At 45.6% G+C, this 16,397-nt stretch overlaps 1 protein-coding gene across 1 annotated transcript; it reads right to left on the reverse strand.

Annotated features, from left to right (window-relative positions):
• Nucleotides 1-2,307: 2,307 nt before the first annotated feature.
• LOC129378714 (sodium/potassium-transporting ATPase subunit alpha-1-like) lies at nt 2,308-13,978 on the reverse strand. The gene is given in 24 exon segments (XM_055059166.1): nt 2,308-2,504; nt 3,340-3,431; nt 3,914-4,015; nt 4,393-4,523; nt 4,616-4,761; nt 4,846-4,969; nt 5,051-5,205; nt 5,285-5,453; nt 5,537-5,687; nt 5,982-6,118; nt 6,203-6,378; nt 6,452-6,644; nt 6,805-6,939; nt 7,565-7,659; nt 7,662-7,872; nt 7,959-8,227; nt 8,355-8,472; nt 8,778-8,912; nt 9,000-9,113; nt 9,199-9,300; nt 9,415-9,516; nt 10,083-10,142; nt 13,393-13,503; nt 13,751-13,978. Coding segments are annotated over 24 exon segments (3,069 nt in total). The 5' UTR covers nt 13,763-13,978; the 3' UTR covers nt 2,308-2,475.
• Between the last annotated feature and the right edge of the window lie 2,419 nt (nt 13,979-16,397).

Raw genomic sequence — 16,397 nt, forward strand, 5'->3', positions numbered from 1 at the left:
CGGTTAGACAAAGCTGTTCAAAAGACAGGGGTGATCACAAACACGAGAAGCATTTCCTGACTATGATTCAAGGGTGGCTGATTGGTCCAAACTCTTCCTATGAGATTTCCACATTTGTGACCATTTCTTTTTACAGCGTTTTCGAACAAAGGACAGAGGACAATGGGATTTAAAGCCAAAGTGACCACATTAATTTGACCATCTGATAACCTCACCTGCTTTTGGGTGTATGCATGTTTCACTAAATAAATAAAACCTTCAAACTAAAGTGTTTAGCAACAAAATGCTCTCAGGATTATATTAAAACAGGCACAGGTTAAAAAAAAACTGCCAGGAAGACAGTTCAGCCAACACACTGTCGCTATGCATCTACACCTCTCCCGGCCGCACAGCTGGGTGCGCAGACACCTCCTTCCCCCTGCTGCTTTGACAAGGTTGTTGTGTGCCGATAGCGGGCAACTAACTTCTGCAACCTCTCAGCTTCTAAATCCAGAGCAGATAAGGAGGCAGATTTAGCCCTGAAACAGAGAAGACGCACCACTAAGTGTTTCTTAGCCAGTAGGTAATATTACTTTCTATAGGCTCCTATTAACTCTGGAGTACCCTGAACTTGTCCTTCTCTTTGTGTTCTTTTAACACGATGCAAAATAGCTCTAGTATGCTCCCTGACCCAAGGTCCATCTCTACAATGGTTAAATGATCCATGCTGAGGGGCCACAACTGGTTTGTTCTGTAGTATGGCAGCAATACCCTTGTGGCGATTTGCATGTGTTCCAGGAGCTCTTAAACCCTTTGGTCCCTCAGTACAAATGAGAGATTTAGGCTTTCATCCCTGGATCTGCTGTAAGCCTGAAACAAGACGCATTCTGTCACTTGTTGCATTTTGCTCGGCTCGCGGCGAACTTCTTGAACTCTGCGGTTAGTTTTTGAAATTGCCAGGCAAGTCTTGCATCGTCATCCACTCCCGCCTGCTGCTTCTGACAAGTGACCTTCTTACACAGGTCGAGCCATTTGCCACAGCGCTATTGTCTTCTGATGGGTAGACGTGCCACTCAGCGCCATCCTCTCTCACATGTAATCAGGCAGCCTTGAAGACAAACCTGACAAGACAAACCCAAGATAGATCCAACGACCAAAGGAAGACTTTACTGCGTCTGTTTTCTGTAAGAGACGCTGATGCATGATTTCTTTGGTTGTGCGCAGAAAAAGCAGGACTAAAAACACAAAACAACAGGTGGGCCTGAAAAACAGATGGACACGCAGCAGAGATGCGACTGCATTGTCACTGTGCACACAGGCTCATCGACATGCATCTGCATGCAGACGTAAGGAAACCTCCCTGTTTTTGGGCAGTCGAGCATGTGTCGAAACTGTAGCTCACGTGTCGCCGGCGTTCTTCTAAAAATGGCCCAGATTTTATTTAGATGTTCAAGAGGAGAGAGAGAGTGAACTCTCAAATAGGGTTGCGATGGCAACAAGCACGTTCAGTGGGGGGAAGGGAGGATTATGAGGAGTGGGGAGTGGTGGTGGTGGTGGTGGAGGGGGGATGTTTTGGGTTGGGGTGGAGGCATGATAATGTTGGTGTCTGTTTGCAATCGTCTTCCTCCAAAATGAGAGAAGCTGAATCCAAGAGCCGCATTTTTGCGATTTCACCACGCATTGAGAAAATGAATTGAGGAAACTGGAGAAGCCCATAAATCTGCCGATCCCCTGCTCCCACTTCTTCCCTTCCTCTTTATCACATCGACTTGCTTCCTTCACCATCCATCAACCTCACTCTCTCCCTTCCGTCTGCCTCCCTCCGCATCCCTCTATCCTTTTGTCTGCAGATTCTTCTTGCCTGTCTTGCAGCGGCTCCCTCTCCAGCGAGAGAGAGAGAAATCCCATTGGCTGCTGGGAATATTCCGCCTTCCACAAATGGAAACCCGAACGGTTTCGAGGGATGATCGTGGTAACGGCTCAAGTGCTTTCCCCTCAAGTATGTGAACGGCGAGGCCAGCCATGTGCTGGCAAGTTAGCATGATGATGGAGAGCTATCTGTGCAGGTGAAGAGGAGGAGAGGGGCATTCATAATGGAGGGTCCCCTTTGCATTGGCGGTCAAATGAGCAATGGTGGCGCACCGACACAAACAGACACGCTCAGACATGGCTGTGGAGGAGAAAGATAAAAATGGACAGAAGAAAGAAAGTTCACTTTGAACGCATTTGTGAAAATAATCTGTTCCAAACTTTGGAACTTCTACATAGCAAATATGGACAGATGGATAAAGTCAGTGGATGGAACAAAAAGGCGAGTGGCTTCAGGGCAAATGTTAAGGACAAGTTTTATTGGAACAACAAATAAATTAAGAGACTCTTAATTTATCCATGCTTGGTTTTCTCTTTGTGCTTGTTGGCTGTGGCATTTCAACCAAATATGTAACATGGCGGCGAATGAACGATGAAATATGAGTCTTCTTTTTCTTCTGGCCCGACTCAGTAGTACGTCTCCTGCTCCACCCAACCTACAAAGAGAGGAAACGCAATAAACTAAACTTTATATCATACAAGTTTTACAGTTAGAGGCCGACCAGCAGGGGCAGTCGAAAATATTCTAATATTCATCATTATTTAGACCCCTCATCTAGATACATAACGGAAAACAGGAAGGTATTTATAGAGATTAGGATACAACCTAAGGTCACAATTTATCCTAATTTGTTCATTTGGTTCTAATGATTTATATGAGAGCAAAACTGCTCCATCATATACAAAGATACTTCAAAATAATACAAACTTCACATCTTTACAGTATGACTCATACGCAAAATTACTACTTTCTAAGAGAGAACAAGTGACTAGTTAAAGGAAGCGCAAGTTGTTGACCCAGTAACACAAAGCTTAGAGACGCAGGGCCAGAGGCGGGGTGGGGGGCGGGACCAGAGGGGTGGACATATTTGTATGGAACCCGTTGATAGCTGCTTGTATTTCTAGTTTTTTTCTTTTGACTTTGTGTGACAGATCCAAAGCTGCGAATGCGTCTCTTCGGTAGAAACTGGAAGGATTGTTCAAGCTAAAGGTCCCGCGGGACTAAACAGCGTCCGGCTGCAGCTGCGGCTTATTTTGATATGCCGACGCGAGAGGTCGGCGGCGCTCAGAGATCAGAGCCGCGGGGCTCAGATGTAGCGCTTCTGTCGAACAAAACAAAAGAAAGCAGTAAAAGAAGCAGCTGAATCCGAACCAAGCCCTGTTGAGCCTTGTGGGCGGAAATGGGCACCGACAATGGCCGGGTTGAGGGTTCTACTCCCACAGAAGGGGCTGTCGCCATCCTTGTGTAAGGATAAAAACCTCCTGGCTTACCTCCTGGGTTGCGTCTGAGGATATATCTTCTAACTTCATCATAGACGAAGATGAGGAGGGAGTATGGGAAGGCGCAGAACCACCAAGCAGGCCTGAGGTATCAGACAGACGGCAAGAGAGAATTAAAAACCAGAATGTGAGAAAAAAAAAAAAAACAAAGCAACAAAACACAGATCAAAGTTTGTTTCAGCAGAAAGATAAGCAGAAGGAAGATGATGTGTTCTTTCTGCTTTCTGTTTTTCCTCAAAGAATCTCATAGAACTAAAGCTCTTCATCCTGCCTCAGAAGTGGAAATTACTGGAGCAGAGACACAATAGCCACTACTCTTTATGGAACACATCAAAGAAAAAAAAAAAGCATAACTACTCTTAGTTAAAAGCCAGCCCTAGAAAACAAGCATCTGGAAGTGCCTTCAGAGTGGATTAGAGGATAAGAAAGCAGAAATTAGCAGAAAAACAGCGTTATTAGGATCACACTTCATAACAAATTGCAATTAAGAACAGGGAAACGGCTGAAGTCATAAAAGCAGAAGAATGTTTGATTGAAACGAAGTGTGGTTGTGTGATTTACTCACTTAAGAGGGTACATTCTGAGGGCCACGTCCATGCCTGGACAGTATGACAGGAAAGCAGCCAGAGCCGTCTCCTCAAAGAGTCCGAAGATCAGGATGCGGTTCCTGTTGGAGGAAAAAAACGGCACATCCAAAGATTTTATTCCATGTTTGAAGTTTTAAAAGAAATTGGTTTCTGGTCTTTGGTATGACCTGAGGACAGGGTTTATTTCTCCAGTTATATGAACCACATGAAATGCTTTGTCCACTTATTATTAAATGCCTGCAATATTCCAACGAAAGCTGTTGCAGACCTAATAATGAGTTTTTAAATGCTACTTTTAAAATAAGAAATAAATTCAAATGCAATGCTGACTTAACTGAACATTAATGCATCAGTAGAAGTGTTGTAATCTCTGTTTTGTCTTTTTTAGCACTACTATTAGTATTAAAATGATGAATTTCAGTGGCTTCAGTCTTAAGCAGGTGCCAAATCTACGTACTTCATTCCTTGCTGCACGATAGAGTTCCTCCTGGTCTTACAGATGATCAGATCGGCCCACTGGACGATCACAATACTGGTGAAGAAAGCTGTGTGGCAGGTGAACTCAACGATCTTTCTTCTCTCGTACGTCTGGAGCGCACGAAGAAGGAAAAAAAAAAAAGAGTTTACAGATGTGAGCTCAAGCCGTGGCTGTTCAGACAGACATGATCTGGGAGACCGACCCATTGCTGTCCATAGCTGTCTTCCAGGTCATTTACAAATTTGTCATCCCAGAGGACTCTGATTCCTATCAGGTCCATGGGGAGGAAGCCATTTTCAGCCAAGATCACAAAGTATGCGAAGAACCCAGCTGTGGCCTGCATCATACCTAGTGAGAAGGAAAACGGGTATTAAAATCACTCCTTCAGTGGAGAAAGATTCACAAATATGTCAAAGCTACTCAGGTTATTACCAATTTGTCCGTAGGCCATGCTGATGAGCCTCTCGTTCACCAGTTTGTCGGTTTTGGGGTTTCGGGGCTGTCTCTTCATGATGTCGCTCTCAGCTGCTTCATAGGCCAGGGAGATGGCAGGAACCTGGATGAGACGGAGAAACATGCAGCTTCAAAAAGAATCATCTTGATCTCATCAAACCTACAAAGTCCTTGAAGAACTCACCATGTCTGTTCCCAGGTCGATACAGAGGATGGTGACGGTGCCCAGAGGCAGAGGGATGTTGGCGATGATGAAGAGGAGGAAGGGTGAGATCTCAGGGATGTTGCTGGTCAGAGTGTAGGCGATGGATTTCTTCAGGTTGTCAAAGATCAGACGGCCTGACCAACCAACATCCTGGTTAATATTCTCAGGCTGGAACAAGCAAAACCTAACTTTATGTGTTTTCGCCCATCTTACCCTCTTCCACTCCGGTAACGATGGAGGCAAAGTTGTCGTCCAGCAGGATCATGTCGGCCGCCTGCTTGGACACGTCGGACCCGGCGATTCCCATGGCGACGCCGATGTCGGCTTTCTTCAGAGCTGGAGAGTCGTTGACGCCGTCACCCGTCACCGCGACGATGGCCCCCTGCAGAGCAAGCAGAATCCCATGGAAACACGGCCAAACATCCGCAGCGATATCTCCGTCATCTTCGCTGAGCTGAAGCTCACCTGCCTCTGGCAACCCTCAACGATGATCAGCTTCTGCTGGGGCGACGTTCTGGCGAAGACGATTTCTGTGTGGTGCTTTAAGATCTCGTCGAGCTGATCGGCTGTCAGCTCTTTGAGCTCACCGCCGTGAACGACGCAAGCTTTGGCGTCCCTGTTGGAGAAATCGCAACCGGGTTTAGCTGATTTCTTAGATTTCAAACTCAAAAGTTCAGAGATCTGTTGAACATTGGAAAAGGGCATTGAACCTTCACTGATGGTCTCTCAAGCTAAAGTTGCTGACAGCAAGCTCAGAGCCAGACTCATTTATTTGGCTTGCAGTGAATGGCTTGCAGTAAAAGCCTTTTTGGCTAAGTGCTTCGTGCAGCTTTGATAGCCAGCATGATTATTATTGCTGTTTTTTTTTATTATTGCCACAAGAGGAATATTGATCAATAAGATGACTGACCTGGGGTTGACCTCTGAAATGGGAACGTTCAGGCGGGCGGCGATGTCCTCAACTGTCTCGTTGCCTTCAGAGATGATACCAACGCCTTTAGCGATGGCCTTGGCTGTGATTGGATGGTCGCCTGTCACCATGATTACCTGAAGGGAAGGAGGTTGAAGGAAAAGTTGAAGCCACATCTCTTTTTCCAACCTGAGTGAGTTAAAAAAGAGAACTTAAAGCACCTTGATTCCTGCGCTCCTGCATTTGCCCACAGCGTCCGGCACGGCGGCACGTGGCGGGTCAATCATGGACATGAGGCCGATGAAGCACAGGTTCTCAGTCGGGAAGTTCACTTCTTCAGTATCAAAAGCAAAGCCATCTGGGAACTGGTCGTCAGGCAGGTGGAAGTGGCAGAAACCTGAAGAAAACAAAAGTCGTCATGTGAACACGCAGCTCTCTCCTCGTGTCGCTTCAGCAGAATCAATCCTTACCGAGAACTCTCTCTCCTAGACCTCCCAGCTCCACGTAGGCGTTCTGAAAAGCATCCTTCATCTCGTCGTCCAGAGGCTGTTCCTTGCCCTGCAGCACGATGGTGGAGCAGCGGTCCAGAATCCTCTCGGGGGCTCCCTTCATCACCAGCAGGTGCTTGGTTTCTCCGGGAGTCGAGTTCTTGTGGATGGACAGCTGTTGGAGAAGAAAAGAAGCTGAACCCAAGAGCCACCAATGTTTTATGCAAAAGCCTATAAACTTTTACAATGTAGTAAGAACTTTATTTGGCTCATAAGGAATGCACCAGAGCTGAAGTGAAACAGGCAAATTATTTAGACCTGATTGGATGGTTTACCTGGTATTTGTTGGTTGAGTTGAATGGAATTTCCGCGACCTTGGGGTACTTGTCTCTCATGTCCTTAACAGGACCGCAGCACAGCTCAATACACTTTAGCAAAGCAGCTTCAGAGGCGTCACCAGCCACATCTCTCTGTGGGTTGAAGTATAAGAACAAGACAAGAACGGTCAATTTGAACTACAGGGTGGGTCATAAGTGTGAAATGTACATTTCTTTTACATTTCAGACACCCAAGAAGATGCGATTGACAAAAGAGCAAAGAATTGAAATTATACTGATGGCTGGATGGGGAGTCAGTCGCACGGTTGCATGAAACTTTAACAGAAAACATGGAACGAGCGTTCACACGACAGTGGAAAAACTTATCTGCACGTTTCAGAAAACTAGAAATGTTGCAGATCAGCCACAGAGTGGTCCAAGGCGTGCAGCCCAACATAAAAACAGTTGCCCAACATAAAATTTTTATTTTTTCTCTGTATGGAAACTTCTGGCCCACCCTATATATCAGTGATAAAAGTAGAATATCCTCAGGCACACTGGTATTCCTGGACTTCAATAATAGTAAGTGCTTCCAATGACAATTGGCTGCTCTACCAGTTTGTTGGATCCTAGAAGCCCCTATGCTAAGTCATAACTCTGCCATGCTTTCCACATGGTCACACTATTTCTGATAATACTGAAAACGATAATTCAACAAAAGCCACTCAGGCTAACAACCGAGACTCAGAGATGTCTACATGCAACATCAGTTCTTCACCTTGAGGATGGGAACGTTGCTCTGCTCGGCCAGGAAGACGGCTCGGTTGCAGAGTCCGGCGATCCTGGCCAGAGACGCCCAGGTGGCCGAGCTCGGTCAAACGAGGTGCCGCTCTGGTTCTCGGTGGTGTCGGCTTCGTGGATCTGGTTGTCGAACCACATGTGGGCCACGGTCATCCTGTTCTGGGTCAGGGTGCCGGTCTTGTCGGAGCAGATAGTGGAGGTGGAGCCCAGAGTCTCCACAGCTTCCAGGTTCTTCACCAGGCAGTTCTTCTTGGCCATACGCTTGGCAGTCAGAGTCAGACACACCTGGAAACAAAAACCAGATCCATCAAAACTGATGGAATATTCTTGAAGATTGTCGGATAAGAGGACAAAGAGCCTTGTAGACTCACAGTGACTGTAGCCAGGAGACCTTCTGGAACGTTGGCCACGATGATGCCAATGAGGAAGATGACGGCCTCCAGCCATCCATAGCCAAGGATGAGGGAGAGAATGAAGAAAGACACACCCAGGAAGACGGCCACACCGGTGATGATGTGGATGAAGTGCTCGATCTCAATGGCAATGGGAGTTTTCCCTCCCTCCAGACTGGAAGCCAAGGTGGCAATGCGACCCATAACGGTTCGGTCTCCGGTGTTGATGACGATTCCTTTGGCAGTTCCTGAACATCAAGAAGGAATGTTAGTTTCAGAATGTTGCCCAGCTGCTTTTCCTGCATGTCTCCAAACTCGACATCCCCGCCAAAAAAATCCCACCTTCATCATAAATATTTCTAAGGGCGTGAATACCTTCAACACAGTTGGTGGAGAAAAAAACAATGTTCCTGGTCTCCAGTGGGTTGTCGTTGGTGAAATCTGGGGATCGGGTCTGGGGCTCTGATTCACCAGTCAGGGAGGAGTTGTCCACCTAGGAAATCAAGTAAGAATAAAGCTGTTTTGTTTTGCCGTGCTCTTGGGACAACTGAAAATTCCTGCGTTATAGAAGCAGCTCAGGTATTTCTGTATATATAGAAAGTTTATGAGCTTTTAATTGAAAATATAAGTCTCCTCACTCTACAGTTGACTGAAAAACTTTGATCAGACTGAAACCAAACAGAAAACCTGAGTTGAAACACGAGAGAGCACCTGGTACGGTGGGAACCCCTCCACAGAGACCCGCTAACACCAAGGTTGCCTGTAATTGTACGAGAAATCTACACTGATGACACTCACCTTGCAGCCCTGAGCAGAGATGATCCTGAGATCAGCAGGAATCCTGTCTCCACCCTTCACTTCCACCAAATCTCCGGCCACCACCTCCTCAGCATTGATGCTCTTCTTTTCCCCGTCACGGATAACCAGGGCTTGCTATGACATCAAGGAAAGGTTTGAAGTAAGATCCCCGAGTAACAACAAGCAGCCATGTGGCAGGCCGGTGGACGCAGGAAGTCTCACCTGTGGGACCAGGTTCTTGAAGGAGTCCATGATCTTGGAGCTCTTGGCTTCTTGGTAGTAGGAGAAGCAACCAGTGATGATGACGACAGCAGACAGCACAATACCCAAATACAACTACAGGAGGACAGAGAGGACTCTTCATTTAGACTCTGGCGGACCGGAAAACGACTGCAGAGGACAGTGAGAGAAATCTTCTTACGTTATCGTTTGCTGGTTCGTCTTCTGAAGCAGCCTGAATACCGTAAGCGAAGAAGCAGAGGATCGCCCCAATCCACAGCAGCATGGAGAAACCACCAAACAGCTGGACGGGAGGCCAAAGCAACATTCAAACAACCATCTCTACCGCATGCAAACTCTAATCTAAAAACACATTTGCATCCATTTAAATTGTGCCAAGCCTCTTGTTAGCTCTTACCTGCTTGCAGAACTTCACCCATTCGGGTGTGGTTGGGGGAGGTGTCAGGGCATTTGGACCATCTCGGGCTAGAATCTCTTTTGCTCTGGAGGCGGAAAGACCCTAAGCAGACATAACGTGAAATTAGCTTCTAATTTCATGCAGCTCGATGTAAAGCATTCTGTGCAAAAACACGGTGGACTTAGATTCAGGTTTGACGAAAGTCACATTTCAGCCTTTTGAGGTTAAAAAGTCTAACCTGACATTTCTCTAAGCAGATATTGTCAGCCCAGTCAATAAGGACAGTGTTCCTGATGGACTGAGTCTTTGCTTTGAGAAAAACTCACACAGATCACATTTTAACAGATGATCAGGCGTTTAGCCTCTGTGGAGTTGAATATTGCACAATAAAAAAACGTCTCCTGAAAACAAAATGTAGGATTCCTTTTTTTTTTGTGCAATGCCGCGCTCCCGCTGCAAAACAGGCTTTATCGTTTGGGTTAATAGACACTTTGGTAAATCTTCTGCCCATGCACCACATTGCTACTCTGCAAGATAATTACATGAGAGTCTGCTTTCAAGCGCGCAGACAAACACGAGCTCCGCGCAGTGTTTGTCTGCGTGGAGCTTGTACTCTGGCCTCATCTACCTCCTCGAATCCCGATAAATCCTGCGTGCAGAGAGCTCACCCTTGATAGGTCCGTGCCATATTTTCTGTGAAGTTCATCCATTGTGAGCTTGTGATCATCCTACGGGGGGAGAGGGAGAAAAAAAAAAAAAAACACAAAGAAGAGAGAATGAGATTGACAGACATTGCGTCAAACAGGCTGAAAATCCCTGTCATTTTAAAAGCGCAGATATTATCTCCTCTGAGGATTACAGAATGTGTTGACGCGGCCTCCAGGGAACATAAAGATGACGTCGCCAGGGAACAAAGGTCGCTAGACGGATCTGACGGATTATGGATGCGGGTACGGATTGATTTTTTTTTTTTAAGATTAGGCAAACATTTGAGTGAGGATTGTGAACTTGCAGTCAAACATGAACTGCAAAACAACCCAACAGAACATCCAAGTCATTTTGGATGTTCTGCTGGCTTATATCCAGCAACTCATCTTCCATTTTGAACCAACGTGTGGGAAAAAAAAAAAAAAAAAGTTTTGCGCCGCTGCGGTTTCTCGAGCTGAAAAAGCAAAACGTGTTTCAGCAAATGAACAGCCAGAGAGGCTGACACATTCATGTGCCCACACAGTTTGTTTTTTTGTTGTTGTTCAATAATGCCCACAGCGGGTGAATGAACAGAAACTCCTCCGATGTCATTTTGGATGAACTGCAATCATATCTGACTTCCAGCCTTCATCTCGGTTGTGCTGTGAAACGAAAACGGGTTTTTGTCGTCTCCGTGAAAACGCCCCGAGTTGAGATGCCCCCACCGCTTTCTGCGATGACATCACGCACGTGTCGAAGCTGAAAACATTGACACATCTCACTGAAGTAACTGTCGGTGTGAGTCACACGGAGCTAAAACGGGACAGGTTGCGTTTACCCGTTCACAAGCAAATGTCAAGAATACGTTTGAGAGTAAACACAATGCAAGCTGGAAGAGTTCCATCGTTTCCAGCGTCTGTTTTAGCATTTGCATTTGGTTAGCAGGCTAAACCCATAAAGAGTCAACAGTAGAGAAAGCCATACAGTTTCAGTAAGTAGTCATAGGCAAAAAATATTGGTATTGGTATCAGTTATTGGGCAAATTAAATTAAGTAAATTGTCATATCGGAGATATCTACCAAAATCCAATATTGTGCATCCCCAGTTCTATTTTAAATACATTTTTGAACATCAATCAACGTCCCACATAAGACGATGTATTCATTATTTTTGCAAACGTTTCACGCCTGTCTATTTCAAAACCCAAAATGGATATAAAATGGTTGTTTGTTTTTTTGTTTTTTACAAATAAGAGCACATTTCTTATTGTAGTAGTTGATGATCAAAATTATAAGTTGCCTTTTTTAAAGAAGACAAAAAAAAAAACATCACATATTGCAGATCGAAGTAAGTTGCGCAACCTGTGCACTGGCCGCTAATATGGCAACAATGCACAAACCTCTGCAGAGAAAGTGAGCGGTGAGCATTCGTCTGTTGTACTCTCATTAATAATTAGTATTATGTAAGCAAGCGTGCCAAATGTGCCATGGCTAATATGTTATCACATGCTCCAAAAGTAGCGCCGCTTTTTGTTCCCTTCTCAACAGGCCGGCTGAGGACGTCACGCCTGGCCTTCTCGGGTTTCGGCCCGGTTTTGATGTTACATGCATGGCCGACCACGAGCTCGCCGATAAATCCCGGGTTGAAAATTCCTGCTGCTATTTAAATAAAGGAAGCCTCTCTATTTTTAGCAATCAGCTGTTTCGGCTCAGACTTTGCCACATGTAGTCAAATCAAAGGCTGCGTAATGTTGCCATGGGAATAGCCCCTATTGTCTTCACTGGACTTTGATATCTCTAGTTAATTGTATGACGGGGCAACAATCATTAACATGTCAGCTGGATGCGCTTCTCCAGAGAGCCGTCTGTGCTTTTACTGCTGCTCCGTAAGCCGCCATTATTCAACCACAGACCCGATCTGGAATCACTAAGACATGACAATAAATCACTCTGAAGCGTTTAGTTGGACTGGAGGAATTTCCGCGTCTCCGCTAAAGCTGAGGCATGGCGTTAATTGCAGCGAATGATGTGCCAGATTGGAAAGATCAGAGGAGATCGGCGATAGCGTTGCTATGACATTAAGATGTCCTTCAGCTTGCGGCAGGACTTTGAGATCTAGTTAAGATGTTCAAAGGACGATAACCATTAATATGTCACCAAGATGAGTTTTATAGCCGTGTAATTCAGAATGATGGCTGCAGAAAGGCACTGGGCAAGAATTTGTGTTGGACACTTCATGAAATAGACAGAAATGACGGCGCCTTCCAAAATGTCCAGTGGTCAAACATAGCTGGGGTTAATCAAACAATCCAACCCGGAACAGCTTTTAGAAACCGAATGCATTAAGAGTCAAACATCAACTTATTTCAACGGACAACGTTTGATGTTTGAGTACATTTAGAAATGACTGACAATCTACTTCAATCTGTCGACTATTGATATCCAACACGTTTTGGTTTGATTAGTCGATTGAGAACAACTTCTCGTTCTCAACAATCTGTTCAGAAAGCGTTAAAATATTATAAACCGGCATATAATCCGGTAGGAAACAGAGAAATATCATGGAATAGAAAAAAAAAAAAAAATCATACCTACTAAATGTACTATAATGCACGTCATATACCAAGGTTTATTGATCACAAACTATGGTTTTCACTGAGACGATATTGATATCCATGAACTGAGCTTTGCAAACTGATGATGTTGCAAACGCTTGATTATTGTGGTGATGAATTTATTCAATTCTGAATATTGTTGGAAATCTTGAAGGCATGTTGATAATCACGCAAAAGAAATGTGAGATATTTAGAAGGAGTGAGGCGGTCGGGCTGTGACCGTTTCTCCTTGACCTTGTGAAGGACACGACGGTCGGGTCGTTTTGGGCGAAATGCCTCTGATCCGCAAGACATTTTCCCTCTTGCTCTTTAAGGCGCCGTCACTACACTTTCAAAATGTGTCATGATTTTGTGAAACTCTCTCCTAAACTTTGACTTCCTCTTTGACCTTGGTGAAAGGACTTGAGGGAAAAACGCTGACACCAGTGGAAACTGGCCAGCCGTCCTCTGATCTTTCCGCCCTTCTTAACCTTACTGTGTCCACGACTGGAAAGTAAGATTTTAAGCATGTGTTAGAGGCTGATTATAGACGGAAACTCTTTAAGAGCATGTGACTGCATGCGTAGACGTGCAAGCAGCAATCTGTGTGTCTCATGTGACTGTCGGTGAGGTTTGTGTTGGCCGTCACGGTTCATCCCTGCGATCGCTCAGCCCAGCAGGAAAGTTGGCGTACTCACCAGATCCACTTCTTTCTTCAGCTCGTCCATATCCTTCTTCTGTTTCCCCTTCTTGTGCTTCTTGTTGCCGTGTTCTGACGTTGCGGCCGGCTTGTAATCATCCTTCCCTTTCTGGATTGGGGAAAGTGAGACAAAAACAAGTCCCGGAATAAGAGTGAGCACATGTGGGAAGACAGCTCCGAGGCTCCAGCTTGGTTTTTCGCGAGGAAGCGCCGAAAGTATTCCTCTTTGCTGTGCACACAAGCTCGCGTGTTAATCATTGACTTGCCTCCAACACGTTTTGGCAGATCACAAAATGACCTCACACTCCAAAAGTTTTCTAACAGATGAGAAGAGGAGAAAAAGTTGCAATACTCACTCCGAGCCCCATGATTGCAGAGCGGCTCTGAGAGCAGTCGATCCGATTCTCGTTTTTCAAAACGTCCCCACTCCGCCTCTTTAAGTTTCCCACACAGCCACTCGCAGCCCCGCTGTCTTCTTCACTCCCAGAGCAGAGAAGATGGTCCGCTTGCCATTAGCATACGTTTATATCTGCAGCTGGAGCCCTACCTGCCCCACAGGGGGAGGAGCTGTGGGGGGATGGGAGGCAAAACTCAACAGGTGAGTTGCAGAGAGAGGCGGATCCAACTCAAACGTATGGGGCCAAAGAAGAGGAGTGAATATTTCTCAACTTCCCTGTTCTGCTCTTACTGCTTCCCTCTTTCTTTTTTCATGCTATAATTACCCTCTGCTCTTTCTCTAATTAAATTGCACTTTTTTACACAGTTTTTACCCCCACCGCCGCAGGAAGACCAGCGCAGCCGTCTGTGTGAGTCCGTTTACTCTGCAGACGAGAACAATCAGAGAGAAACACACACACACACAAAATGAGAGTCAAGGAGATAAAACAGCAGCAAGAGATGTGAAAGTCCACCTCAGGTTTGCATTTTATAGACTGAAAGGCTTTCTCCCAAAACACTGGAGATAGAAAAGAAACCTAGGTTCAGATAAACTGTTGCACAGAGCAAAGATAACATGAGGAATGAAGAGGGAGTAATCCACAGAGCGGTTAGCTCTGCCTCTCTAAGGTCAGTGTGTCCTGTTGGGGAGAGGGCACACACACACACACGCACACACACACACACACACGCACACGCACACACACAGCCAAGAAAATCTCTATTTGCGCGAGGATTTCTTTATTTTCATCAGAAATCAAAGCATGAAAAGTGGATCATTTCAGCGTCGCCTGTTCGCGTCAAGCAGTAAACCTTAAAGTTTAACAGAGCAGGTTTCATGCCCTTGAGCAGGTCAAAGGAGTCAGCTGCCAATCAGAGTTGGAGACGGTGCGCGATTTGTGAAGGCGGCGCTTCAAACATGCTTCCAGTGAAGCTTAAAGCGAAAGCTATTTGCTTCCAGTGAAGCAAACATGCTTCCGGTGAAGCTCAAAGCGAAGGCGGGACGCCGCCGCGCGCGTCCCAGCCGACACGGGTGACCTTGAGGGTGCGCTCTCTTCCTGTTCACCGAAACTGGCGAGGCTGGAAAGTTACCCTGAATGGCGGTGCGGCAGAGGACGCCGGGGTGTTTTGGAGTAAACTTCCAAACTGTTTGTACTCATTGAGCTATGCAGGGGGACAGGAGAGCGAGGAGGAGTCGGAGGAGGAGGGAGGATGATGTGAATACAGGAAATGTGGTGAAATGGAACAACTGCAACAGAAGTGTGAAGGTAAAGACTGAGAGAGGATGTGAGCTTGATGTGCTTTTTATCCCTATGACCAAAAGAATATTTCATATTTGGACACAAACATGTCAAATATTAAGTTACATGATACATGCTGAATTGAACATAGGTACTGGTTCATTACATTCCATGTACAGTTGACTGCAAATTTTTCACTGGAATGCAACTCCAAATTATATGCAAAAAAAAAAAAAAAGTAGTCACTAATTTGACAGATTATTTTTGCAGAGGACGTCTAAAATATTCAAAGAAAAGCGGTGTGGGAATCTCAAAATACTGAGGCACAATGCCACTTGACACGCTGGTGCAAACACTATTACTCTGCAGCTCAACGCTCACAGTCTGCACAGCTCAACTCGCAGTTGCACAATTGTGAAAGAATTTCTGTTTACACTTTTGATTGTTGGATTCACTCCAGAGAACGGTTAGAAGTGTTTGGGAATTTGGCCTCCCACGCAGAGTCGGAGCATTTTCACGAAACCCAAAAGAGCAAATTATGACTGAGTGGCTCCCTCTGAGCTTTCATGCGGCTTACAAGGGTTTAAATTCTAGAATGAAGGTGGTATAGGTGCTTGTTTGACACAAAACAGAGTTCTGCTGTATATAAACAACGTGGGAGCTGAGGACGTAAAACGTGGCCTTTGCAATGTCACAGTAGAAGCCGGAACAAGGAGTCATAGAGTGTTATTAGGGGAAACATTACGCTGGCGACACGGCGCTGATGTCAAACGTGAAAGATTGAACACCAGAGCAGAAACCTGTTCATCTCCAATAGACATGTATCGTATTCCACTGAAATGTCCCGTGTCGTTGTCTCTGAATGAGTCGATGCGTCCTTTCAAACAGCAATATTTAAAGTTTTCCCTCGCCTTTTAAACGCGTCCATAAAAACGGTACATTGTAAATGTTTCACCTCCTGGTAGGCTGGACTCGTCGTCCTCTAACTGTCGTGAACTTTGGACCCGGAGGGACGCCTGAGGCGTTTAAAACCTTTCATGATCGAACCGAAAGCTTCTGGAGACCTCGACTTCTTGGAAGCTCGTAAATTTTCACTCACAAGCAAATAAGTAATTATATGTGAAAAATAGAGACAAAGTGTCCTGTGATAGACTGGTGACGTCTGAAATGTCCCGCTGGAGACAGGCACCAGCACCCCTCCTGACCCCACTGGGGACATGGGTGTTAAAACATGGATGGGTGGATGAAATTAGAGACAAAGAATCACCGACATGACGTAAATGACATCTATAAATGATCTTTTACTGGATGTGAGGGACATATTCCA

Source organism: Poeciliopsis prolifica, unplaced genomic scaffold, assembly GCF_027474105.1.
Source record: "Poeciliopsis prolifica strain line A6 unplaced genomic scaffold, Auburn_PproV2 SCAFFOLD053, whole genome shotgun sequence".
Taxonomy (NCBI): Eukaryota; Metazoa; Chordata; class Actinopteri; order Cyprinodontiformes; family Poeciliidae; genus Poeciliopsis; species Poeciliopsis prolifica.